The 26,145-nt window shown below is 45.8% G+C and overlaps 2 protein-coding genes across 3 annotated transcripts in view; one reads left to right on the top strand and one right to left on the bottom strand.

Moving 5' to 3' along the window:
• The window catches only part of LOC135808990 (steryl-sulfatase-like), a 12,095-nt gene extending 6,262 nt beyond the window's left edge, over nucleotides 1–5,833 (bottom strand). Inside the window, exons 1-7 of the mRNA XM_065322246.1 lie at nucleotides 5,520–5,833; nucleotides 4,891–5,008; nucleotides 3,071–3,266; nucleotides 2,635–2,683; nucleotides 1,787–1,891; nucleotides 1,194–1,272; nucleotides 676–834 (exon numbers count right to left, since the gene is read on the bottom strand). Of these exons, the coding sequence (XP_065178318.1) occupies nucleotides 676–834; nucleotides 1,194–1,272; nucleotides 1,787–1,891; nucleotides 2,635–2,683; nucleotides 3,071–3,266; nucleotides 4,891–5,008; nucleotides 5,520–5,651 (838 nt within the window). The 5' untranslated portion in view covers nucleotides 5,652–5,833. The remainder of the gene's footprint in view (nucleotides 1–675; nucleotides 835–1,193; nucleotides 1,273–1,786; nucleotides 1,892–2,634; nucleotides 2,684–3,070; nucleotides 3,267–4,890; nucleotides 5,009–5,519) is intronic.
• LOC135808988 (putative beta-glucuronidase) overlaps nucleotides 4,927–26,145 on the top strand; it is a 23,827-nt gene continuing 2,608 nt past the window's right edge. Inside the window, exons 1-14 of one of the 2 annotated variants that reach the window (XM_065322244.1) lie at nucleotides 4,927–5,015; nucleotides 15,765–15,825; nucleotides 15,977–16,118; nucleotides 16,434–16,555; nucleotides 17,511–17,579; nucleotides 18,482–18,571; nucleotides 18,693–18,786; nucleotides 19,188–19,295; nucleotides 19,454–19,633; nucleotides 20,234–20,372; nucleotides 20,581–20,691; nucleotides 22,000–22,120; nucleotides 24,214–24,329; nucleotides 25,816–25,887. In XM_065322244.1, coding sequence (XP_065178316.1) covers nucleotides 15,783–15,825; nucleotides 15,977–16,118; nucleotides 16,434–16,555; nucleotides 17,511–17,579; nucleotides 18,482–18,571; nucleotides 18,693–18,786; nucleotides 19,188–19,295; nucleotides 19,454–19,633; nucleotides 20,234–20,372; nucleotides 20,581–20,691; nucleotides 22,000–22,120; nucleotides 24,214–24,329; nucleotides 25,816–25,887 — 1,407 coding nt within the window. In that variant the 5' untranslated portion in view covers nucleotides 4,927–5,015; nucleotides 15,765–15,782. Of the gene's footprint in view, nucleotides 5,016–14,538; nucleotides 14,980–15,764; nucleotides 15,826–15,976; nucleotides 16,119–16,433; nucleotides 16,556–17,510; nucleotides 17,580–18,481; nucleotides 18,572–18,692; nucleotides 18,787–19,187; nucleotides 19,296–19,453; nucleotides 19,634–20,233; nucleotides 20,373–20,580; nucleotides 20,692–21,999; nucleotides 22,121–24,213; nucleotides 24,330–25,815; nucleotides 25,888–26,145 lie in introns of those variants that run through there. The other variant, XM_065322243.1, reaches the window with a different exon arrangement.

The following is a 26,145-nucleotide window of genomic DNA, read 5'->3' as shown; positions in this document are numbered from 1 at the left end:
CGAAATCAGAATGGAGCGCATTGTGCAAGCTGTGAGGGTGCTCAGCTGAAGAAGTTTCCGAAGCACGAAATCAAAATATTCGATGAGCTTCGAAGCTTCGTCTTTGACTAAGTTTGGGTCTTTTTCTTCATGCTTTTGTTTGTTCCGTGTGACTGAAACAACTTTGCGAACGTCAACTTTACTCGTATCATCCACGTTCCCATATCCGTTACGTGGGACGAAACCTCCCTATTTCCTGCTTGCTCCGGTGCTGATCCCGTACACTTTTGAACTTAAAAGTGGCATGCGGTGGTTGCTGGTGCCCGCACCCAGTCGTTGTCAAAATTTCGAAACAAGACTCGCACAGAAGTTCATAAATTGGTGTGGAAGCAACACAGCTACTGCTGTCCTTGAAATTCTCTTCAAAATTTCTTGTTTCAGCAATTTGTCAAACCCATGTGTTCGTCCAAATGATTTCCCCATCCTCCCCTCCTCCACAAGCACATCAGTGAACTGTCAGCCACAAATAGTATACCCAGCATGCTCCATACATACATACATACATACATACATACATACATACATACATACATACATACATACATACATACATACATACATACATACATACATACATACATACATACATACATACATACATACATACATACATACATACATACATAATCTCTTCACCTGTATGGAATGGTAGATAGAGGAAGAAAGGACTTCCACTGGAAACTTGTCTGCGAATATAGCTTTCAGCAACATTTCCGAGGTATTCGCTGTCGTCCCCAGGAACAGGTGTGCTTAGGTTTGTAACGGGTACAGGAGCTCCACCAAAACCGTGAACGCCTGCACGCAAAATATGAACATCAACAACAGAATGTGATTCAGGTATTATGATTTCAGACATCTTCCTCTACTGAAGACAATCCAGCAGGGTGAAGACCGAGCAACTTACCGCTTATGTACATCTAGCTCTGAGGAGCTAGTCTATTACACGTGATTGATAATACGATTTTCTATCTCTTCAACTGTCAACAGAAAATACTATGGGATTTGGTTTCTGCCTAAAGGATTTCGCCAAACAACCTACGCAAATTGATGAAATTGGTTTCATGAGATGTTTCGAACTGTGTCCCGTAGGAATAATCCAAGTCACAAGCCAATCGGCCAATTTTCCGGTGAAACTTCCGCTGTAGTACACTCACCAGCATCATTGAGGTGCAAGGCAGGTGTATTCTGACCCCAGTAGTTGTTACAAGCAACATTGTCCGGCCAATGACCATTCTGGAGGACAACAAGCAGCAAGGTAAACATCACCAATATTATAATAGCTATGACCACACACGGGTAAGCAAACACTTTCGACACAGAATACTAAGTAGTCAATACAGTAAGTAGCTTGGCACTGCCCAGAAGAGAGTGGACACCAAGATGCTAGTAGAGAGGAACTAGCCATCAGGAGGGGGGGGGGGGGGGGGGGGGCTGGGAAGGCCAGAAAATCAAATACTGACGAAACCTGGTCAACTTGAGCAACCAACACATATTGGTGAGGTCACTTTTCCTTTCTCTTACTCCAGGCAGGATGGTCCTAAGAGTAACTAAGTGTGCGTTGAAAGCGGGTTTCAATGTTTCAACAGTACATACATGCAATTCAGACCAGAATTATGTGTCAGGGCGAGATGTTTACATCATGGCTTCCAAGGGTAGACTGATAATCTAGTATCTGTACATCGCGACCATAATTACTGAAGTGATGACAGTGAAATGTACGATACCAGACTGTCTCGACCTCCCTTACCTGGCATTTATCCGGTTTGAAGCATCCGCAGTTGGTTGTTGCTGTGGGTGCAGAGCGCTCTGTAGACAACCACTCATCAAAGCCATGTGTTCCAGGATGTGATATCTAAAGACGCAGGTATAGCAGCGCACCACCAGCCCTACAAACTTTGAAAACATCAATTCACAGAAGAAACTTTACAATGCAACACTCAGTGTTGCCACATCATTATAGCAAAATATCAGTAGACTGAACAAAAATAAAATGCATCATCCGGGGGCTTCGCCCCCGGACCCCCCCCCCCTTGTAGTAACCCCAGTATGCCCTAGAATCCAGCGGATAAATCCACCCGCGCATAAGCCTAGGCCAAGTTCGAACATCGCCAAGCTTCGTTGTACAAACCCACCAGCGGGATTCTACAGTGCACACGACTCAGGCTGAGTTTGCCGATTTCCCCAGACAGCTGATGTTTGCGTTGTAGGAGAAAGCTATGGAATCACTCGTAATGAGCAGTAAAAGCCAAAATTCTGGACCATGACTTCTAAACCAAGCACAAAGGTCAAATTTGGACACTTTCACGGCTGTTGTCGGCAGGAGACGGTCAATTGTCGGCAGGTTGTGACAGGCCTCAAAAATCGGCAGGCTACTGACATGTCGGCAGGTGTGGCAACACAGAACACTAAAAGAACATTGGCTGAGGACGATTTAAAAACAAAAGTGAAAGTTGTTATGTGGTCACCCAGTGAAATTCTCAAAATGATCTTAGACAATACCTCTGAAGTACTGCCTACTTGTACTGGCATGATTTGAATTGATTTCCTATGCTAAAAGCATCTTTGTGCATACCAATTCGCAGAGAAGCACCTCACCGGCCATTTAGGATTACTCTTGGGCAACTGAAAGAAATCTCCAAGATGCCTGGAGGCAGAAAAATGAGAAAATCCAAACAAAAGTACAACCATATAAGGAAGAACATTACACTAGCGCAGCGGTGACCTACACACCCCATTTAGGCCCCTACAATACGGCAGAATTGATCTAGGCATACTCATTAGCACAAGGAGAGTTGCATGGCAAACAATGGGACATTGATATCAAATGACAAAAATCACCATCACCTCGCCCCGCTCATGTCAAGCAGTATCAACTGGAAACGGCTGGTAAAATATTGCCGTCAGAAAATATTGCACAGGGTTGCAGGGTCAATGAAAACTTAACATCATTTAAGATATGTAGCCAATATACATAGAAATGCAATCAGTAATTGGTAAGTTCAGTGAGTTTACGTAGTCATACAGTGCCTACCATTTTCCAAACATAGCTGTTGAGTATCCCGCAGCCTTGGCAGCTGTAGCAATAGTGTATTCATATGATGGCAATGGCATGCGCTCAGCCACAGCAAAATCTGGTTTGTTGTTGCCAGTATTGGCGCTCCACACACAATAGCGATTATGATTGCGCCCGGTCAGTACTGTTCCACGTGTTGGTGAGCACACAGGACCTGCATTGAACACAGAAGCATAGTGAAGTACACGTTACAGTGTACTGGTTAACAGTATGCCCTTTAAACACACAGACGTCTCTAGGACAAATTAACCTGTATGAAGCCCTTGCCGGGATCTAGTTCCACTCACTCGCCATGCTCCGAGCCATCAGCACAAGAAATCCACTAAGTGCCAACACTGTAGAGGTCATCTGGACAGCCATAACTGACAAAAGTGATTGTAGATCCCTCCACAGCCTCTTTCTCTTGCTGGCTGGGCTGCAGTGCTTTTCAAGCATTTGTGCCAATCCGGCAGGGGCTCCATGCTGGCGAGGGGCTCCAAGGGAACATGCAATTCCCTGTTCCTGCAGTAGCTAGGTCATAATCAGTTATAATACTGACTTGCAGAGTCAATGAAATTCCACAACACTAGAATTTTCACCGAAGTAGAGGAGCCTTTCTCTTTCAGTCAGCAATGCTCCAACCTGCGAAGCCTTGGGTTCCTTCTTGAAGGCAGACCAAGCTTTGCATTTTGGCACACTACGGTCTGCAAAAATGAAGGCAAGGTCACACACTTAAAATTGTACCTATGCACGACTCATAGCAAAGAAGTATTTTGAAGTAACTGCAGATCAGGCAGACAATAAAATCACCAGCAAGACATAACTACACAAGATCATCTCTAGTGTACCAGATAGAACGCATTTTAAGCAGTGTCACGAACATCGCAGCTAAGCCCAGCCACACACTCATTGGTTTCAAGAAGTTACACATACATGTACTAACACGTGGCTTACACTGAGGTCTGGCCTCAAGAAAAGGTCAGGGCTTGAATCAAAGTGATCATATCAGAACAAGGTCTGTCTTTTACGTCTCACTACGCCTTATACATACCAGCTTACACACGTTTTTAGTTGTTGTTGGGTGCCTAATGTTAGCCCACCTTGCACCTACTAGCAAGTAAAAGGTATCACACTATGTCCCGGCTTCAGTAAGCTCAGCATCCTTTTCAAGCTCATCACTTATCTCACTTTTATTCCTAATCTTCGGTCACTTCCATCTCACACATGAGCATACCCGGACTTCACACACATGAGGATACACACACCGCACACACATGATCAAACACACACCTCTCACACACGATAAAGGATGCACCCCAAACCCAACCAGTGATATTTCCAGTGATATTTCATTTGCATCTGATATTCAGATTACCACTACACATGACAGGGTGTTCATGGTATTATTTCCTAAATTCTTCACCAGTTGTGTATTGCATCTATTGTGCCTATTTTGCCTGTGATATTTGCGGTTGACATACTTATCACACCTCTCTGCCCTTTCCCTTCTTGTCAGTTTCTGTTAACTGCAGTGCTGAACGATACTGGTAACACTATCATACCTCACGCTGACCATGCACACCCTCCAGTTTCTTCACAGCTCTGCAAAATTTAGTCCGGTGGACTTGTAACGCGGAATTTACAGCCAATACCTAATCAGTGTTCAGTGCATGGAATTTTAAGTTGCAGCTGATTCGGTCCTCAGAACATTCCTGTTCTTGTGTTGTACTGGATATAAACACTTTTTCTTTAGCCAAAACGCTGTTATCGTTTCTAAAATGAAGTAATCTATCACTTACCACCGCTGTAGTATCTGTTCAAGCGTAGACTTCCAGCTGCTGTGGACATCTCGTTCAAGTGAGGAGTTCGTGCTGTACCGTTGTTGTATTCAACATCACCCCAGCCTAGATCATCAGCCTGCAGGGTAAGTACATCGTGATTATAAGCAACACGTAAGCTACACAACTTTGTAAGAAAGAACAGAAGAAGAGAACACACTGGACTTACAATATCATGTATTACTGTAGGGGCGAACCATTCGCGTCATTTACTCGTCACTTCCTCATTTTGCTCGTAACTACTTCGAAGTATATACTTATGACCAGTCGTTAAAGGTGCATATCAAGCACCATGAAGCCTTCCTAGCTGTCTACAGTGCTGGGCAAACAGGTGGGTCAAGGTTTCGCAGCCCGTTTTCGTAGAAAAGCCAATTTTTGTGAATTAAGTTAAGATTGGACAGAAAGGTGCTGGTAGACGGATGTGACCGGATTAAGGGCGTCCGCCGTATCTAGGGATTTATACTGTAGATAGTTTCTGTGCGATCTCACTGCCTTATGTACATTGCATGAAATAGTCGGCTATTTGATACACATACGGAATACAATGTGCAATGGAATGCAATACAATGTGCTACAGATAGATTTCGTACCATCATGAATATGATGTTTGTAGGCTTCTTAGGTTTTCCCGATTCCGCTGAGGTATGCAGCATACTGTGTGCTATCAGAACCAGTGCTGTCAACATCCATGTTTCCGGAATCATTGCGTGCAGCGGGCACATGATGCTGGTGACGCTTGAAACACTCAAACTGTCAATAAATCTTTCAGTCCAAAATAAGCTGATGACAGTGATGTTCTGTTTCTTCCGGGCTACAGTTTTCCGCCCCGTGCCTGCTATCTGCAATGGTTCATGATCCTCACAAGTCACAGCTTGTGAGTCCACGGATACTGGCCCACTGAGGGTAGTACTTAGTAGGTAGCGACACTAATGCCTGTAGCCTGTAGTAATGGAGCAAATGCTCTTGCTGAATGACTAGTATTTGCCTCGCAAAAACCCTAGCGGAACCGGGCACTACAAATGTACAATGTACGACTCCCTGGTATACCATGGTATACAGCCGGATAGGTCTACAAAAAAATCACGTACATCTGATGTAGTCATCATGTAGATCTACTACCGGTCAGGCAGGGAGTAGTAAAAATGTAGGTTTGCAACGGCCGGGCAAACCAAAGACTAAGTTATCATGCCACAGAAGCACTCGCGGCCAGCGCCTCGCAGGCAGTCCGCAACGCCGGCTAGCTAGCTGTCATCGTACATCGTCCCCAAGCGTGGGAAAATGGCACATGCGCAAGCGTGGGACTTGCAGCCTTGCTGGAACAGCAGCGAGACCTTTCCATGCAAACAAATTAATATTTGTTTGAGCACCTTGGCTTGCAATATCAGCAGTGTTGTGCGAATTTTCTCCCGCCCACCACAACCCACTTCTAAGTTCTAGCGCCTCCAGAAAGGGGGGAAGCAAGCAAAGCCCCTCAGCTGAATGCATTTTGGAACAATTCTCTGCATGAGCTTTCAAGCACTGCCCAGCAGCAGGACCACATGGTCCCAGCAGGACCAGCTGGTCCCAGCATAGACACATTGTGTCCAGCAGCCGGGCCAATTGGCCCCAGCATACAGCAGGACCGTCCGGTCCCAGCAGTCATTTGACTACCTGCGCACAGCCGTGTCCCACAAGGGCACAGCAGCATTAGTTACGACCACATGGTCCCAACAGGACCAGCTGGTCCCAGCATAGACACATTGTGTCCAGCAGCCGGGCCAATTGGCCCCAGCATACAGCAGGTCCGTCCGGTCCCAGCAGTCATTTGACTACCTGCGCACAGCCGTGCCCCACAAGGGCACAGCAGCATTAGTTAGGATCATTGGCCTTAATCTCTTGCACTGCCTGCCATCTACCAGCATTGTAACAGAATTTTCTACAATCCCGCTTTGCTGGGCCGCCTGGTATAAATGCATTGTTGCAAACAATTCGCAGATTACAAATTCTGTTACAAAACACTTGATATGATCCAGCCGCAGCAGCTCGGCAACCCCAACTTCCACTTGCTTGATGTGCGTGTGGGTGATAATACATGTATTTTTACTACTCCCTGCTACCGGTAGTAGGCCTACAGTCATGACTGTACATTGTCATGATGACATCATGATCTACACTCATTATTTTAGTCTCTGATTCTGTCATGTAGACCTACCGAAGAATATGGGGGAGGGGGGTATGTCCTTTACCATGGCGTCTTGGACCTCTTGGTGCACTAGATTTACCTGGTAATCTGGTAATGGAGTAATGATAGGCAATATTCCACATAACAACATACTTGTACAAATAGTCATGTATACACGTGACGTGACACGACAAAATCATGATATTGATGGGTTCAAAAACCGTTTTACTGTGAAAACGTAATGTTTTCTGTATTCTTCAGGGTTTGTAGTATTGTCAATGACAGCTAGCGCTAATAGCACAGGGAGAACATTGATCTTGTCATGACATAATTGTTGCGGTATTGACGCTTTTTCGCGCGCTATAGTAGTAGATCTACCCCGCTTCCTCTAACCCCATCTAAGGCCGGGGCCCACTAAAGGAGCGTGGCTGCGTGAGCCTTGGGTACTGGTATACTGTAGTAGTACTAGTAGTTACTGGGCAGCTCGAAAGAATGCTCAATCATAGAGTCAATGCACCAGAGTGCAGACCGGCATAAACAAAGAGGGGCTGTTTCTGTACTGTAACTGTTCAAAAGTTAACGTTTCACGCCCTGAGAAACCATCAGACAGCATTGACCACTGAAATGTTCTGAGCCCCAGCGAGCGGTCCATGTCATAAACACAAGTTTATCAATATTTGACATGTTTATGTGATGAAAAGTGTTTGTGGGATACATGTACATGCATGTCCGTGTCACAGCATCATTCGAAATTCAACCATGCCTTGAGCAGTTGTATTGTACAATCAGTTACATGTAGATAACCATCACTGAGTCATCAGGTAAACAGCAATCAGGAAGTTCATGTAAAAGAAGGGGGGGGAAGAGACAATGTACAATGTACATGTAGGTATTCAAGTAACAAGTTGCGGGTCATATCATTGTGCCTAGGTTGGATGATCATCAAGTTGTTTCAACTGGAAACGGAGCAGAGCATGTATGCTGTATCACGTGATGCAGAAAGACTCAGAAGACAGACGGCCAGCACTACAAGACGTAGAGAACGTCTAGATGTCAGTGGGATAATTGGATAGTCGTCTGGGTGGTTCGTCCAACTCGCCAATGACAGGAGGTGATGGGTCGCGGAAAGACTGAGTTGCTAGGCTGACAGATGACAGTTGCTTACTTGTGACAATCGGTACATGCTGGTATGTAACCTCCGGTGTCTGGGCTAGAGTACCACGTGACGAAAATAACACAATGCTAGGGAAGATGAGGCCAAAGATGGCGGCGATAGAGAGGAACGTGATCACGATCGGGAAGAAATGTGGTGAGGTCAGGGATGACGGCGGGCAAGATGAATCACCGCACGTTGCCAGGGTGCATTCGAAAGGGCTGATGAACGCTGGCATGACTGGGCGCTCACCTTCTCTCACTGAGAAGACAATGTACAGGAAGGCAATGGCACTCCAGATGAAGTTGAATATTGCAGCAAGGAAAGCACGACGCACACGTGTAACTGGCTGTACGCCCGTAACAACCGGGCGGTTCACTGCATAGGATTGCATCTTCCGCGAGCGACGCCGATCACGATACAGCTCAAATAGCGTGGCGATCAGAAGTAGGCCTTGCAGGCCAATGTTTATACTGAACGGTATAAGAACTCCAGGCCGGAAGTCATCTTTGAAGACCGTACAGTATCCTGCACTCACCAACGGGAAGACATTCTTACGGTGTAACACAACAGCAGTCGCCACACAGCCCAGTGCTAAACTCAGCAGAATCGACCCAACTTCGGCAATGGCGAGCTTCTTTGCCAGAATCGGGCTACGCATCGGGTCCAGTTCCCTGGCAAGCATGAACAAGATGGCAGCACCCGTGACGGCCATGGCCAGGAAGACTATATGCGCACCATAGAAAAACACAAAGGTGAATGTGCACAGCGAACTGTCCGTGTATGTTCCTGGCATACGTGCCGTTTTGTCAGAGTAGCAGAGGAGTGACTCAGTGTCCATTAATCCGGCTGGGACATAATGCAGGCTCCAGAAGAGAAAGATAATCGCCATGTACACCGAATGCCGCTGCGGGTAGTGTAGGACAATCTGACGGCGAGATATGGCCACTGCTACCATGACAACACAGCCACTAAACAGAAGGAAGAATGCTACTACTCTCACGCGTTTCAAAACCGTCACTTGCCCTTGGTCTATGGCATCACTGTTACGGCAACGGAGACCACATGGAAATGAGCATGGTGACATCAGTGATGTGTTCAGTGCCGACGATGGAGCTAGTCCAGTATACGCCTGAAGAGATCTCATGTAGATTGGACCAACCCAGTGTGCTGGGTCATCCGTCATTTGCAAGTGGCCGGGGCACTTGTACACCGGTCGTCCATTACACACACCTTTCGTCTGAGAATAGCAGTCGGAGATAGACTTTTCTGCCACACCTGATGCTTCAACAATTTGTGCACACTGGTCCTTCATGAATTTGGCCAGGAAGGTTTCCTTGAGGTTATCTGTGATTGTGTTTGGAAGGGGATGGAGCAGCACACGGCTGGCTTGATACCTGTGACAGGCACTGGTACGATCTATCCTGGATAGCCATGGACTGGGTACATTCTCAGCATCACACCCAGGGTATGCATAGTGACACACAAGGTGCTCCAGTCTGGTCTCGTTCAGTGTGCTCAGAAGAGTTCTCAGAGCAACCAACTGAACATGGTGGCCTTCAATTACACCAAGTGCCCGGCTACGATTCATCCAGATATCATGCTCTCTCTGTAGACTCTCCAGGCGGCCAGTCAGCACAGCTGCATTCCTCAGGGAGGCGCTGGCACCGTGTAGAAACAATAGCATTCTGTGAGCATCCTGAATGATGGTCTCCAGCGGCTTTATGGTCGGTCCAGTGCCAAACTCAGGTGGTTTGTATACCGGCGCTAACCCAGGGAATGGGAAAGGCATGTTTCCTGGCTGCTGCTGTTGGTGCACCTGTGATGGATCCATATTCGCAGACAACCCGTCCACCATGCTTGCTTCCTCTCTACCTGTCGCATCCGATGGCAACTTGGTCTGCAACTCGCATGCTTCCATTTCCGTGTCTTCACCAGTACCAGAAGCGAACTTGGCGTCTTCGTCGTCTTCAGGAATACTGTCAGGTAGTTCGATTGCTCCTGGAAGTGAGTTCAGTCTGTGCATGGTTGTGATGCAATGCTCTCGGACTCCTCCTGCGTACAGCAACACACCGCGTCTTGCCGTCCTCAGTTGACTATCCAGGTCCAGGGATTCACACTGCTGCCGTGTCTGGACACCTATGTCGCGCAATGCGGCTCGTAGCTCCATCGCGTGAGGGAACGTTCCACAGTGTAGTGTGGTTGAAGTGGTCTCACTCGCGGAGTGGTCTAATTCAGTTTCAGAACCATCGGATACTCTACTGCTGAGCATTACCACTATGACAATACACGTACTCATTTGCCAAACCGCCCGCAGCCACTGCCATAGCCAGAGAGAAGCCATCGCAACCACAACCACAAACTCACGAATAATACCTCGTTGCGTCTGCTCAGGTGTTGAGCTTCTGAGTGATCCAGACTTTGCGCTCGTCCTTTTTGTAGAGGAACGGACACGCCACCGTCCCCAAATTCATAGAGACAGTTGATGCCTTGTGTGATTTGAAAACGCCAGTACGAGACAACACTCTCTGGAATGCGCTCTAGCCTCTAGTACATGTGTCCGTGCCGTAGTTTGTTTGTTTGCCCCATACCAGTACTTCTCTAGCCCGTAGCTAAGCTACACACGTGCACAAGGACTTAGGTACGTAGGTAGCTACTTTCGCCAGTCTTGGCGCGGCCCGCCAAGTCCGATCATGCTGCATGTATCTCGATATATTCTGGTGGTGAAATGAGTTATAACCCTGGAACTAGCGCATTATCAATTTCGCCACTGGAAGTCGTCCAGTTCCCCGGCCTAAGTACTACCCTGCCCAAACATGTCATCACTGCGGTGCAGCTAGCCACAAGGGCCCACTTGCTGGCCTTTCAAGACCCCCCAGACAACGGAGAGAAGAAATGCCTCTCCCACGTGCATCCAATGTGATGTGGGTTTTTACCACTCCAGTAGCGATTAGATTAGTCGAGTGGACCTCGCTCGGGAATTGACAGGATAGAAGTGGATTTCTAGACGTGGCAATGGCGAAGGTCGACCTGGCAGAGATTTCTACGTGTAGATTTGAGGGATACATATGCGTAGATCTACGTTTCCTTATCTCAAAGACACAAACGTGTTTCATCCTCGAGCCTCGTGTTCACGTGGAAAGTGCAAGACGTCTTGACTTGATGGATTTTTGCACTTGCAGTCTGGAATGCTGAACACATAAGATTCTAGACAATTACAAAATACAAAAGTCACTGATTGCGTAACAAGAGTTGTTAAAAGTTTTCCAAGTGACTATGTGCGCCCTGGCCTGGTGCGCAGCTACTCGTACTCCTAGATACATATTTCGTGTCCTGGCTGAGTAGATCGAAAGAACGGAAAAGTTACACAGTCAGTGATGTAGATCTACATGTGCACCATGAATAGGAAGCCTGCTTACGTGTGTGCTGGTGTTTATGTGGCAACCATTCCTGGGCGCATTTCATATCGATGTGGTGCCTGGTGGCTATCTGCATGACATGTATTGTGTCAATTTGTGATTGTGACGTTGCTAATGTAGTAATGACATGTCCTACTCAATTACCAATACATGTACCCGTAGTTGCCGTACTGAAAAAGGCCTCCACGTTTTAAAATGAACATACTATGTGACACTTGACCACTGACCTACATCTATGCTGTGTTGATCGTGGCAGTAGTGCTAGTACAGTAGTTGCTAGGCATTGGCGGATAATGCTCGAAAAGGTGGCAGATTCTGCTCGAAAAGCAGTGAAATTGGCAGAACCATACAAACCGTATTGCGGGCAATTCCTCGAATTCTGCTCCATATTTTCTTTATCCACATACCAAACATGCATGACCCATGTGGCCAGGCACAAGGGGTACATGGATGCAGCTAATGGGGTCGTTCTCGGCACTTGTGCCAGTGGTTGTGAGACTTATCCACTCACCCCCACCGTTAGGCGCTGCATCTGCCGCTAGGGTTTATCGGGTGTTAGCGGCCGTCGTGAGTTCCCTTCGGGAACGGACACGATAATTTACTTTTTTTTTAAACATGCATGAAACTTACCAGAAAAAGTACCGAATTCTGCCAATTTTTCTGCCGGCATTATCGGCAAAGGCCTAGACTAGTTGCTGGTATTTGGCCTGTAATTCAACGTTCCTACTGTTGTAGTAATTCTGCTCTTGAACGAATATGCGATTTTATACCACCCTTTTATACAAACTCTCATTCAACTTCAACGGAGATTTCAAGTTTATATTTTCAATATAAAACTAAACTCGGATACTGAGCCAGTAATAAAATGTAAAAAAAGAGAAGAAACACATGAGAACGAGCTATGCAGCAACTATCCACGACTGTAACAAGATGATAAACGGTCAGAAAGTGCGATAATAGGGCACAAAACTGACAGGCTAGTTGGAAGGCTAGCCGGCTGTTGGTTTGCGCACTGGAGGTGTGTTAGAGCTGTACATGTAGGTCTCGACTCTTGAGTCGCTGAATGTCTCAGTAGCCTGTCAGTTTTGTGCCCTATTATCGCACTTTCTGACCGTTTATCATCTTGTTACAGTCGTGGATAGTTGCTGCATAACTCGTTCTCATGTGTTTCTTCTCTTTTTTTACATAATGTAAAACTAAATCACAATATGCACCTGAATATAAAGGCCTTTTTTAGGGCCACAGGCTCACAGCACTGTGTCACAGTGTGTGTGTAAGGCTGGTATAAATATACTACAAACTACTCTTAGGTTGATACGTGGAATATAAACTATTACACAGGCTTCGGCTTCGCATCGGTTTGTGTTCAGTTTATATTGCACGTATAAACCTAAGGTCAGTTTGTATTATGACAGTTATACATAATTATTTCTTTGGTTCAGTGGTGTTCAAATAAAGACTGGGGGATACCCAGTTCAGCAGTAAAATATCATCCCTACACAGCAGACAGTGCCAAGCACAACGATCGGCAGTGTACCCCTTCTCTATGAAGATCTCGCGTGCAAAAGATACAGTAGTCCTTGGCGTATAATCCTCGAGAAAACGGCAGATTCTGTTCGAAAAGCAGTGAAATTGGCAGAACCATACCAACCTTATGACAGGCACTTCCTTGAATTCTGCTCTTTATCCACATACCAAACATACCTGAAACCTTTACCAACTTCTGCCAATTTTCTGCCGGCATTATCTGCCAAGGGATAGCTCAGCAAGAACCACGAGGCATACCGGTAGCACGGTACAGGAACCATACGTTGCACATTTCAATTATTTGAGTAGTGGCTGCACTGTACACCGTGCACCAGCCCATGGCGGATAATCATGATAATGCCGGCAGAACAATAAGGCAGAATTAAATATTTGGTACTTTTTCTGGTACGTGTATGTTCCAGTCCAGCCAGTTCACGGTCTGCACCGACGATCTCTGCTGTCAAGTGTCATGGTGAAAAGCCGTCAGTGATTGTGGTTGCTCCACCAGAAGAAAATTCGGCCAACTAGTTACTTTGCGGCCAAACTATCGACTACTACAAGTAACAACAGACAGTATACATGCACAGATCAGTCTACACTACAATTGTGCACTACAGTCGATACTTGGCCGAAAAAACTCAATTGATTCGGCATGCGCATGCGGGAGCGACACGAGGTCGAAAATGCACTCGAAGATTCGGCATGTTTGTTCGGAAAAAGCTCACTTTGCTGAATGTTTTTTTTCGGAAGAATTCTTGTAGAATACCGCTAGCTAGCGCTTGGTTTATTCTAAGAGGTTTCTTATCTCGGCATGGCTTCACAGGCGTCTTCGGTGACACCAGCATCGTCAGCTACCTGTGATTCCTCCTCTCCATTGCCATTCTACTCCCTTTCGCCTGGAGTGTGCTCACCATCATCTGTGTGGTTAAAAAGACAAGGCGATACTCATACAATTATTTGACTTGCCCATGGAGTTGGTTCTTCTGAGGCAACTGAGGAGGCAGATTTGGCCCTCGAGTATTTGCGTGATCAAAGGTTCGTTGGAGTCCGCAAGAAAAGGAGCACGGGACAGAAGGTGCTGATTATGGAGCTCACGAAATGAAACCACATGATGTTCGCCTTGCAAAACAAACGTTTGTTCGAAAATTCGACATTCATTTTGATGTTCGACAAATTAATTAATGACCGTCGAATGCAAAATCTCAATCATCAATGATTATGTCGCCGGTCGAAAATCTGCCTACTGACTACTGTATGACTGTAGTGTAGTGTAATGTGGACCAGGCATGTACATGTAGTAGGTGCAATGCCGATGCACGTAGGCAGTAGGGTCTTCATCATTCATGGTCTACTCTACACTCTAGATCTCTGCTACCCCAGTTACCCCCGCCACTCCTTCCTTTTGATTGCCGCCTGCCCGAAATATTATCCATTCAATTATTTTGTATTCATTCACTGGCGGTGCGACGTTACAACTGTCTGTAGTTCAACATTTCACCCCAATATAAAATTGTAAGCTGAGAGCTATGTGGTTTGTCAAAGCCAAGACGGGTACAGCTTTGCAGTTGATAGCGGCACTGCTGCTAGTGTGCGACGCTGTTGCTGTTGCTGCATTCAGTCCGAATCGAATGAGCAAGGAGAGGAACGTCCAAGTGCAAGTCAATCTCAACACCCAGATATGCCACACTTACCCATGCTGGCCAACGAGCCGTGTGGAGTCACTGAGTGGCTTCTGGGACTTCAATTTCACGACCAATGTTGCCGACCCCAAGCACGTGGACTTGAACAAGGTAACTCTGTCGCCATGTTCGTTCGTGCGGCTGCCCGTAGTAGATAGATACCAGGGAGTCATGAAAACCCTTCACGGCTCCCTGATAAACACTGTGGCACTTTATCAATGTGGGTTACCTTCACATGTCTCCATTGAGATTCTGTGGACGCACCGGCACCTCCCCCCCCCCCCCCCCACACACACACACAATCACCCCACCGCTTAGCTGGTGCATACATCACCTGTAGGCTGATTTACTACACGTCAACTACCATAGTCACACTTGAAAGGGATGTTTATTCTGCGCAGTGTTTGTTCGTCATCCCACATCCACAAGTACCTTTCGTCAACCATTCCTATTAGTTTTCACCCTCATAATAGGCCATGCTCAAAAAATTGGTAAACCTTTTAACCAATTGGTTGCAGTAAAAAGACCATTAGGGAGAATGACCTAGTTATGAGTCAGAGTGATGTACAAGTGGTTGCGTTAGAGTTGACGTACAATTGAAAAAAAGTTCAGGTGTGTGATAGCATGCTTGTTTGTTGTACCAGTTTATGTGTGTGTGTGTGTGTGTGTGTGTGTGTGTGTGTGTGTACGTGCGTGCACGTCTGTTAATGTAGCACACAAATGTCATTCTAGACTGGCATGATTCAATCCAATACTGTGATGCACAGTACCATGCCTGCGTGATAAATACTGAGACGAGTCACACGGGACCGCAAAGTAATACTTATAGAGTGAGCCATGATCAGGAATACATTCACTGTATTTATAAGACCGTTGGTGTGGTGCTTGGTGCATAGGTTATCTACAATGACAAAATGGCCGTCCCAGGAAGCTTTGATGCAAGCCCCCAGTATGCAGGTGAGAGCAATCCACCTGGAATTGTGCACATCATACTCATTTGGGTGTCCATTACTTCTGAAGTAGAATCACCTCTGCAGTGTTGGATCAGTCACCTTACCCTTCATTGGTCTCAGTCGTGTATCTTCCATTCTTCCTTTGCACAATCCAGGTGTCCGTGGGACTGCATTCTACAGAAGAACGGTGTTTGTGAGTGGTGGCAACGGCTGGCGGTTGAAGTTCGAGGCCTGCAGCCTGTGGTGTTCTGTGTATGTTGATGGCAAGATGATTGCCGAGCACAGTAATGGATATAGGTAAGGAAACATGAGAGCATGTTGATATCCTACATCTAAACACAATGCCTAGCTGCTGACATTGGTGTAAAGCAGACAAAGACATTGCACGTTGCCTTCTAAGCAAGCACTTGTGTTTTTTTTTGGTTAGTTTAGCAAACTGCTACTGTTTGAAGTAAGTTGCCAGTTCAAAGGGAGGAGGGGAGCGGGGTTATCTCAGACAAGTCACAGCAGTTTCGTACTGTTTCCTTTCCTGTTACTGAAGTACATGTGATGAGAAGCATCATCTTTCGTCATTTTTGTCTGTTGTCATGTTTATCTTTTCGTTTTCTCCAGTCCGTTCTGGGTGGGCTCAACACCTCGGGAGAGTGGCAATCATGAGATAGTGGTTGTGGTGGACAATCGCTTTGACAAGGATCGCACAATACTGCAAAGTGAAGGTTACGACTTCTATCAATGTGAGAATAGAACACTGTGATTTTTGATCACGAGTACTCGTATGTTATGTCACACACTCCCATGTGTACAATAGAGAGGTTTCCCAAAACAAAAATTCTTAACATTTGTCCTTTACGACCTGGAGTAATGAAAGTCGTATGAACTTCTTTGTCAATTTTCGACCGAAAAAGAGGTGTGCAACAAAGTGCATGCCTATATGTTCACATTGCATCATCTATTGTTATGGTGTGACAAGAGTCACAAGAAGCCTGGTGTAGGTATCTCGTGTGTCCTGTACCATCCAGCGTACATATATCCCGCAGAGAATTTCCTCTACTAGTCGATACAAAGGCTCTATCACATTGCCTGTGTCCCGTACATGTCCCCACCATTGTATTCACCCCCCACCCCCCCCCCCCGAAAATGCGCCAAGTATTGGTACACACAAAGCATAGCGAGGGCTCTGAGTGGAAGCTCAGTATCTTGTAATGATCCAAAGGTAATCTATTGGCGCTACTTGGACGGCTTGTTGTCACTTTTTCACCATACCCATGCGACATATCCCTAATCTTTTTAGTAGCCGTCATTCCTTAGTGTGTGAAGACTCCACTGTCACAACTGGTTTTTGCTCTAGCCACTCACAAAATTGACAGTAAAAATAATAGGGGATTAATAAGAATGGCGTAGCTCCTCTGTAGCCTTGTCATGATTTTAATTTCTACCGCCCACGGCCACACAAAGTCCTTGGCTACACAAAAAAGAAAATCTCTCCAAATCTCTCCAAAATGATGCCTATCCCTGAAGATGCCCTCTTGGGCGAAAATTTGGAAACGAATTTGAAGTTTGTTTTGGAGAGATTTGGAGAGATTTTCATTTTTGTGTAGCCAAGGACTTTGTGCGGCCGTGGGCAGTAAAAATTAAAATAGGGGATATTCATGAATTGATATGTTGCAAATTTTCTTTTGGACTGCACAGTTGGTGGTATTATACGGCATCTCACTCTTCATGAGGAGTCTGGTTCAGTTGCTATCCAAGGTGTTGATGGTAAGTGCATGGACGGTACCAGATTTAGGGGGGGGGGTGTTCTTGCATGCGTGTAATCATGCATGCACTCTGGACCAAAAGTTGGTATAGAGATCATTCTCAGATCCATACTGCACTCCACTGAGCATTTGGGAATGATGCTAGTGCTATTGTCAGCGGAAACCATCATCCGGACACCATGCACTTTGCCAGCTCCTTACATCTCTACTTGTGGATGGGCTAAGGATCATCATCTGCGGCATTGGTGCTAGATTGCTGACATGTCATTATTTGAGTAGAAATGATGAGGAAGTCATGCATCAAGGCGACGTGGAGACAATAATCTTAATAATGCAATGAATATAACTAAATGCGCACTCATATCACAACCATGGGGACGAATCATGTATTCCAGAACGTTTTCTTGTCACAATTATCAATGGAATTCGTGACTAAAGAGAATGATGAAACTACAATAGGATTTATATACTTGGAGTGGAACAGCGAGGATACAAATATAGTAAGAAAAATCGCACTCACACACACTTGCACATGCATGTCCATTGTCACACTGCACTTGCTGAATTTCCTATCATTTCTCACCTCACCTATAGTTTATTACCTGTGCAAATTGTTCCTAGGTTTGTGCTATTTTTCTTACTATATTTGTATCCCCGCTGTTCCACTCCAAGTGTATAAATCCTATTGTAGTTTCATCATTCTCTTTAGTCACGAATTCCATTGATAATTGTGACAAGAAAACGTTCTGGAATACATGATTCGTCCCCATGGTTGTGATATGAGTGCGCATTTAGTTATATTCATTGCATTATTAAGTCATGCATCACTCTTACTTACTGTTCAATCACCTTGTCCTAATGTCCACATGATGCTATCTGGTTCAAATCTGCTTGTTTCCACAGTCATGACCAAACAAGGAGGCGGCATTGTGTCTGCTCGTGTACGGTTTCATGGATCACAGTCATTGCCCGGTGAAGTCACTCTGACCTATAGTAAGTGTATTACACTGCTCTAATAAGATAGCAGACAGCAGCACTGTGGAACGCACCCAAACAGTGTATGATGTTTGAGCTGTTTTGCTCAAATTGTCCTTCTTGCACCTTTTGCCCACAGCTGTAGATGGTAATGCATCGAGTAGCAGGTCATCTTCATTTCCTGTCACTGACGGTCAAGCTACTATCACTGGCATCAGAGTAGATAACCCTAGGTAAGTGACCGCAGACATAACATGCAGTGCAAAACCCTAGTACGTACATGACTGTACTGAATGAACTTACGGTATTATGTTGTATGTAAAGTATGGTTACCTAGCCTAACGTTATGTGTAAAACTGTCTACAAAACTGTAAAAAAAATTCGACGGGTTCGCGTACCGGGCAGGTCAAGAACAAGGAGTCGTACAACTCCCTGGTCAAGAACCACCTTTCCGCTTCCGTGGGAGGTAAAGTAAACATCAACAGAAAATGTAGAAATGATCCCTTCTACAGCAAATACCACAATGACCAAGTGCTTGGCCAAACCGGGCCCCACCCTCCCCCACCCTCCCCCTCTTCACCGTCTCTCTTTCGCTCTCTTATTCTTTCTCTCTTCCTCTGTTCTGTACATGCAGACTGTGGAGTCCTGAGGCACCATCTTTACATACACTGTACGTGTCCATGGGGGGTACTCTGGGAAATGAACAAATCCAGGATGCGATCATTGTCAGGTTTGGACTGAGGTGAGTGAATTGTCAACCTCAACTATCATGATCAAGTCTTCTTGATCAATTTAGCTGAAATAATCTATACGTTTTATCATGTGGTTAGTAACTGTCTATGTTAAATGCGGTGCCTTTTACAAAGGAGATCGTTTAAAACTTGTGCTTGTGTCATCCAGGTCAGTGGAAGCATGCAAGAGAAGTACTGGTGAAGCTACTCTGTGCATCAATGGTGAGGAAACCAAACTAAAGGGATTCAGTCGTCATGATGCTCATCCCCAGTACGGTGCATCCTTGAACCGCCAGCAGTGGATGCAGGACCTGCAGATCCTGAAGAATATGGGTGGAAATTACCTGAGGTATGTGTTGTATGTTCCTGTAAAAAGAACCCATTGAGTATCACACGTTGTGATACATGTGACTACCCACTGTGGAAGTAACTTCCATTCTTAGTGCTGCACAACCAAGGCTCAGCTGCGGGAACAGCGGACCCATTTCCATTTACATCACGGTACTTTTCATTCTGATATCAGTGCTTGGTAATTTGAACCAAGAGGCCAGCATATTTCCTCTTATCATTATCTGCAGATAGCTGTACTTCTCATTTCATGTACATGCACTGGAAATCGAGAAATGTTCCTACACAGAACAACTCATACTTTGAGCTGCCTTGACCATCTATATGTGAAAATATTTCTCCAGAGAGGATGAGCCTCATGGGTAAAAGTCACAACGGGTATTTCCTGCGCGGTTTTATTGTATGCGGTATAATCCCGAGTGCAAAGTAGAAGGAATTAGGATGCATGCAAATATGCTTTACCGTACCTCAAAGTTTCAAACTCATTAGTTAATTCTAATTTGTTGATCTGTAGCACTACTTGAAGAAGCGGATGGAAGGCAGCACAGTTATAATTAAGTTAACTGTAAATGATTGTTGTCTTTGTCGATTAAAATCACAGGTTGGTGCACTACCCCCATGATCCGGAGTTTCTGTCGCTGTGTGATGAAATGGGCATCTTGGTGTGGCAAGAAAACCTTGGATGGGGAAATTCTGAATCAGATTTGACCAATCCAGACTTCGTCAAGGCACTACTTCAGGTGGGCATGGCATTGTTTTCAGTTTCCAATAATGTACAGATATGGAGTGTGACAACTAGCATTGAACTGGCCTATGTGCGTATGTGTGTGGCATGTACGCAATAGGGCCAAGACGTTTTACACCGACTCACCCGCTTGTATTGTACTACTTGCATGATCCATTGATCAGTTTATGTTTCTCAAATGTCTCATGTGTGATGGACTTTAGGGTGTTGATGAAATGGTTAACAACACGTTCAACCATCCGTCTATCATAATCTGGGCTTTCCTGAACGAGGGCGCTTCGAACAAGAAGAGTGCTTGTGACTCAGCATATGTGGTAAGTGGATTCTGCTGTGTTAACATTGCTCAAAAAGGATCTACTTCCTCCGATTTACCAAAATGTGCGGTTCAGTTTCAAGTTGTAGTACAGCACGAAGAAAGATTGTGTGTTCAAAATATTTCCATTACATTGAGAGGAAATTTTGTCGCTCCCATCTGACGACGAGTCTGTGGATTTAGTGGTTTCTTCGCTGGGTGCTGCAATTCTGGCGGCCATTTCATCGCGGACATTCTTAGCGCTCGTCACAAGTCGCTTTGGAAAGCTCAGGTCGTGGCGATTCGCAGCAGATTTCGTCTTGGAGCTCCTCCGTGCTCCGGTGTGGTGTAATAAGTGTTGTCACTGCGGCTCTCGATGATGCCTTTGAAAGATGCGAAGAGACATCTCGACACACTCTCCATCCGCTCCGCAGGGTACTCAGACCAACATTTCTTCAGTCTGCATCTAATCGGCGACATTCTCCTTCGCGACAAGGTCAGTGTCGGACTCGGACTGCAAGTTGGCAAAGAACGCCAGGTCATTGCAATTTAGGTCGGGCGATTGAGGCGGTTGCGTGACAACAGCAATGTTGAATCCTTTCTTTTCCCGTGTGTGCTCAAGGTTTGCTCTTGCAGTGTGGGGCCGCTCGCCGTCGTGCTAATAGGTCAGCTTTCCTGAGTTATGGTGAAATGACGCATCGAGTCAAACACGCAGTCTTTGCTGAGCATGACACGCTGATACTCTTGTGCCTTCTAGTCACTGGCTCGAGAATGTCAGTTTTGCCAGCTACCGTACCCGTCCGTGAGTCGGATCGCTTCCAAACAACCTTAGGTGTTGCGGGTGGTGTACTCACGCCGTAAACATTCGCTGGTACATGTACATGCTTCAAACGCCTGAACGATCGCTTCTCTTTGCTCTTAGGGCTTGCCATTTTTTCCAAATTAACCTATGACCAACTGCAATAGGTGAGGAGTTGTGTCTCTGTTCTATTTCGTGAGCTGACAGGTAGATCGAGCGGAACAGATAGATGAAATGAAATGCACATTTTATTAACTCGGAGGAAATAACAAAACAAACTAAGAGCTGTGTAAATGCATCGTACGTCAGTCTTATTGTAGAGATTTACAACAGCCTTGCAATTCAACTGCAGTTAAGCCAGGATTTCATCTCTTCCGCAGATTCACATCTTCAGTGAAATGCGAATTCTCTGGTTACGATTATTAGAGTGGTTTGTCTCTGGGAACAGTCTTGTAATTATGTACACAATCATGTTAAAAATGCAAAATTATACATGATTGTATCATTTCCGCCCCTACACGTCTTTTCCAGCCTCAAGCATCTCGCTACCGAGAGCTTGGTGTCAATGGTCTTGTGTCCTGGGCATCAAACAAGAAGCAATCTGATGTTTGTCTGGACAATGCGGATGTGGTGTCGTTTAATTCATATCCAGGTGAGAAAGGGAGCCGCGTTCCTCTCTCTCTCGCTCCCTCCCTCTCCCTCCCTCCCTCCCTCCCTCCCTCTCTCTCTCTCTCTCTCTCTCTCTCTCTCTCTCTCCTCCTCCTCCTCCTCCTCCTCCCCCCTCCCCCTCTCTCTCCTTCTCTCTCTCTCTCTCTCCCTCTCACTCTCTCTCTCTCTCTCTCTCTCTCTCTCTCTCTCTCTCTCTCTCTCTCTCTCTCTCTCTCTCTCTCTCTCCATCATGCCTGCTTGCACTGGCCCCCTTTGGTATAGCAACACTTTGTTTACAGTTTGATTTGTAGTCAGTCAGATTGATTTTCTGCATCAGTAGGAATGCTATGACTGAATTAATGAACAAGGCAAAGACGCAGTGCTGAACTGTCATAAATCCTCTTTCTAAGCATTTGCAGTAAGGATGAGGTGTGGCGGGGAAGACATTAGTATTGGGGTAAACGGAGAGCGGACAGACAGAGACAGAGAGATGATTCACTACTTCCTCCGCGTCATCGAAATTGTCGCAGTTTGACTAGTGACTTGTCATTTGGTAGTGACAACTCCGTAAGCTAAACCATTCAAAACTTATTACACAGTATGATAGTCTGAAGACTACAGTCCATTTCAAAACTATAGACGCGTACCTAGGCAAAAACCGTTATGCCAGCATCTATACCACATAAAATCTGTGATCACTTTGTGCATAAATTTTTCCAAATTGGGCGTCTGTTATCCAAATCCTTTAGAAACTATATGAGAGTAATTGTGGAGCGATCCTGAGCAATATTCCGAAAACTATTCTCAAAATGTTCCAGCCAAATTTGAAATATTTCAAAAACCCTACGCGTCTATAGTTTTGAAATGCACTGTAGAGTAACGTTCCAGGACAGTTTGACTGAGAGTTTTCATGCAGAGATGAAGTCCTCGTCGTCGCTGATGTCAATGGACGCAAAAATATTGTTCCGAAATATTTCAAGGAAGGTTGAAAGTTGTTCGCGCCTCATCTCAAACTCTTTGACTTTTTCCACAGGACAAGAGCTGCTATGCTTGTCGTCTGCTAGCTCTGGATGATTTCTACTTCACCACCAACGAAGCCTAGTAAGAATACACGATCGTTGCGAGGTCGGTTAATTACCGTCGGCGGAATCACCTCGATCTTGAAATGAACTTTTTTTAGCCGTGGCATGCCCATTTATTTTTGCTGTGTGGTCACAGCTCATGCAGGTAAGTGTACTATCACGTCCAGCGCGTCCTCTTTTTCAGCATCAATGGTACGGCACCTGCGCGTGCATCACTATCACCACATGTAGAGTCTACATAGCTCTTGCAGGTACAATCATGTACTTAGTGTCTCAGCCAGAGCGACACATTTTATCGCTGTTGCATGCATTTAGTTTGCTGACCCCTCGATGTTTCTCCAAGCGCTGCTACTTGTTCCACGAAGTCATTCTCACCCTAGCTAAGGTAAAACAGTGATGAGGCTTGATTGAATGACCATAAGCACGAGAAATGTGCAGGCTGCAACGCCTGACTGATCTCAGCGAGTCGAAATTACCATCGCAGCGACATCAGCGAAGAAATTGCGTCTAGTTCAAAAATTTCAGCTTCCAATAACAGAAAATAGAACTTTGCCGTCACCCTATACTCCTTGCCTCTGGTACGAGTGCTGGTGAGTAAATATCCCGTTTTATATCAAAAGTCAAACTGCGACAGTTTCGATGACGCGGAGGAAGTACATGTACATCATGAAACCGGATGGAATTGAGACAGAGAGCCGGAGAATCAGAACATGAGGTAGATATGCAGAGACTGGTTTCTTTGGCAAGGAGTCTGGTTTCTATGGCAACCTGTCTCAGGTATCTAACCTGAGTCTAAACACTCCTATTGCACATCTAAAATGTCTACCAACGTCCTTTGACTTTAGTGTCGGGCACTTAGGGAAACCACATACTTGCAAAGTATAGCCGCAGTTACTACTCATAGTCATATGGAAAAGAGGATGAGAGATCCGTATTCAAACGAGAAGACCATGTACACTAGAGGTGTCCTGTAGCATACTATACTGTATTATGATCATTCTTCTCTATTTACTAGGTTGGTATGGCGACAGTGGAGACTACAGCTTACAAGATCAGCTGGGCACAGTCGCTCCAGCAATTCTGGAAGAAGCTTCTTGGGTAGCAGTGAATCAGAAGAAGCCATTTATCAAGGTATGCATGTGCTGGATTCGTAGTGTGTGCTACCTATCCTGGCATTCTAGGATTCTATCCATGAACACACATACAGACACACAGACATACACACACACATACACACACACACACACACATACACACACATACACACACATACACACACACACCACACACACACACATACACACCACACACACACACACAAACACATCACACACACACACATACACACATACACATACACACACACATACACACACACACACACACACACACACACACACACACACACACACACACACACACACACACACACACACACACACACACACACACACTACTACTACTATCAATCAGCTACCCCGTGGGGTCACGCCGCCCTCCACTCAGAGAACTGAGCGCAAGGTGAGGGGCAGTGGCGCAAAACAAAACAGGAAGTACAGCAAAATGAATTGAAGAAAAAAAAAGGAAATCAAAACAAGCTGCCATATTGATGGAAAAGGACTCACAAACAGAGGAAAGAAATATCACAAACCAGATGAACAGTCTGCTGTAGGTCCACTATAAGTATAACATGCAACGACTGAAAAAGGAACATGATGTTCTGTTCAACGTCTGTACGCGTACTGCTTCGGCCTTCATAAACCAGGAAAGCACAATCTTGAACTGGAGGGTGGGCACCGAACGTCCCACAAGGGCTCCACAAGACGAACTTTCACGAAACGACGAGGAGTGTGCACAGCAAGCTAACATCACTACACCATCGTCGCACGACGACTGGCCACTCAGGTCCAAACAACACGACAAATCCACAATTCCAGCGATACACCGCGCAGGAATAAATTGCTGCGAGTGTGACCTGTTCCTTCAGGAATCCACTTGCTTTGCCGAACGCCACTGCATTGTTTCAGGCTGGGGAGCGATCCGAGGGCTCGCCACGCCACTGCGGAGGATGCGGAAAGGACGCAAGAAGACGGTGACGGCAACAAATAATTACCCGCCCTGGTCGTCAGCTCACTGAATGTCCTTCCGCGCGAGCGAAGCCGGCTGCAAGGCATGAAAAGCCTACTGCCACTCAATACCCAGGGACGACCCTGACCAGAAGGCCAAGGCCGCCCCGTGGAGGAGGCCAACAAAGAGAACACCCACCCACACACACACACACACACGCGCGCGCGCGCGCGCGCACACACACACAGTCACTCGGAGCTCCGCTGTTGCGACCTTACAGCAATGTCGAAACAAGTAGCTCACGGTTTGGAAATTGAGTCTCCATAGAGCCTTCATCATGCTATGCTTTGTGACATTGTAGTGTGATCATATACAATAGTGACTTGAAGAAGTGTGACAACAGGTGATGTAAGAGATGATGTAAGAGATGATGTAAGAGATGATATAAGTCTGGACATGTGTTTTCATGGCTACTGAGACAGGATCTACAGGATGTACAGAGCACAACAACATCACAGTATCCTGCTTCTTCTCATACCGTATTCTGCAGTCGGAGATTGGTGCTGGTGCTATTCCGGAATGGGAGGACACGTTCAATGGCTTCTGGACGGCGAAGTACCAGGTAACTATTAGTGTCGTGTAGTGTTTTGTGCTATTGGCCATGTCACAGTTTCCTCCCTCCTGACTTCTTACAGCTTGATAGTATGCTTTAATCCCAACAGAACACAATGTGTGTATTTGCATATCCTATTCGCACTACTACTACTACTAGTGGTCCAGGCCTTTGTCGCGTAGATGTACATTTACCAACAGTGATTTGTCTGTTGCTGGTGCTCTGTGCTAAATATGAGCTTTTACGCCATGAGTTCTGTTTACCCGG

This window comes from Sycon ciliatum, chromosome 2 (genome assembly GCF_964019385.1).
Source record: "Sycon ciliatum chromosome 2, ocSycCili1.1, whole genome shotgun sequence".
Classification (NCBI taxonomy): domain Eukaryota; kingdom Metazoa; phylum Porifera; class Calcarea; order Leucosolenida; family Sycettidae; genus Sycon; species Sycon ciliatum.
The sequence above is the reverse complement of the archived record's forward strand: the minus strand, read 5'-3'. Positions and strand labels throughout refer to the sequence as shown.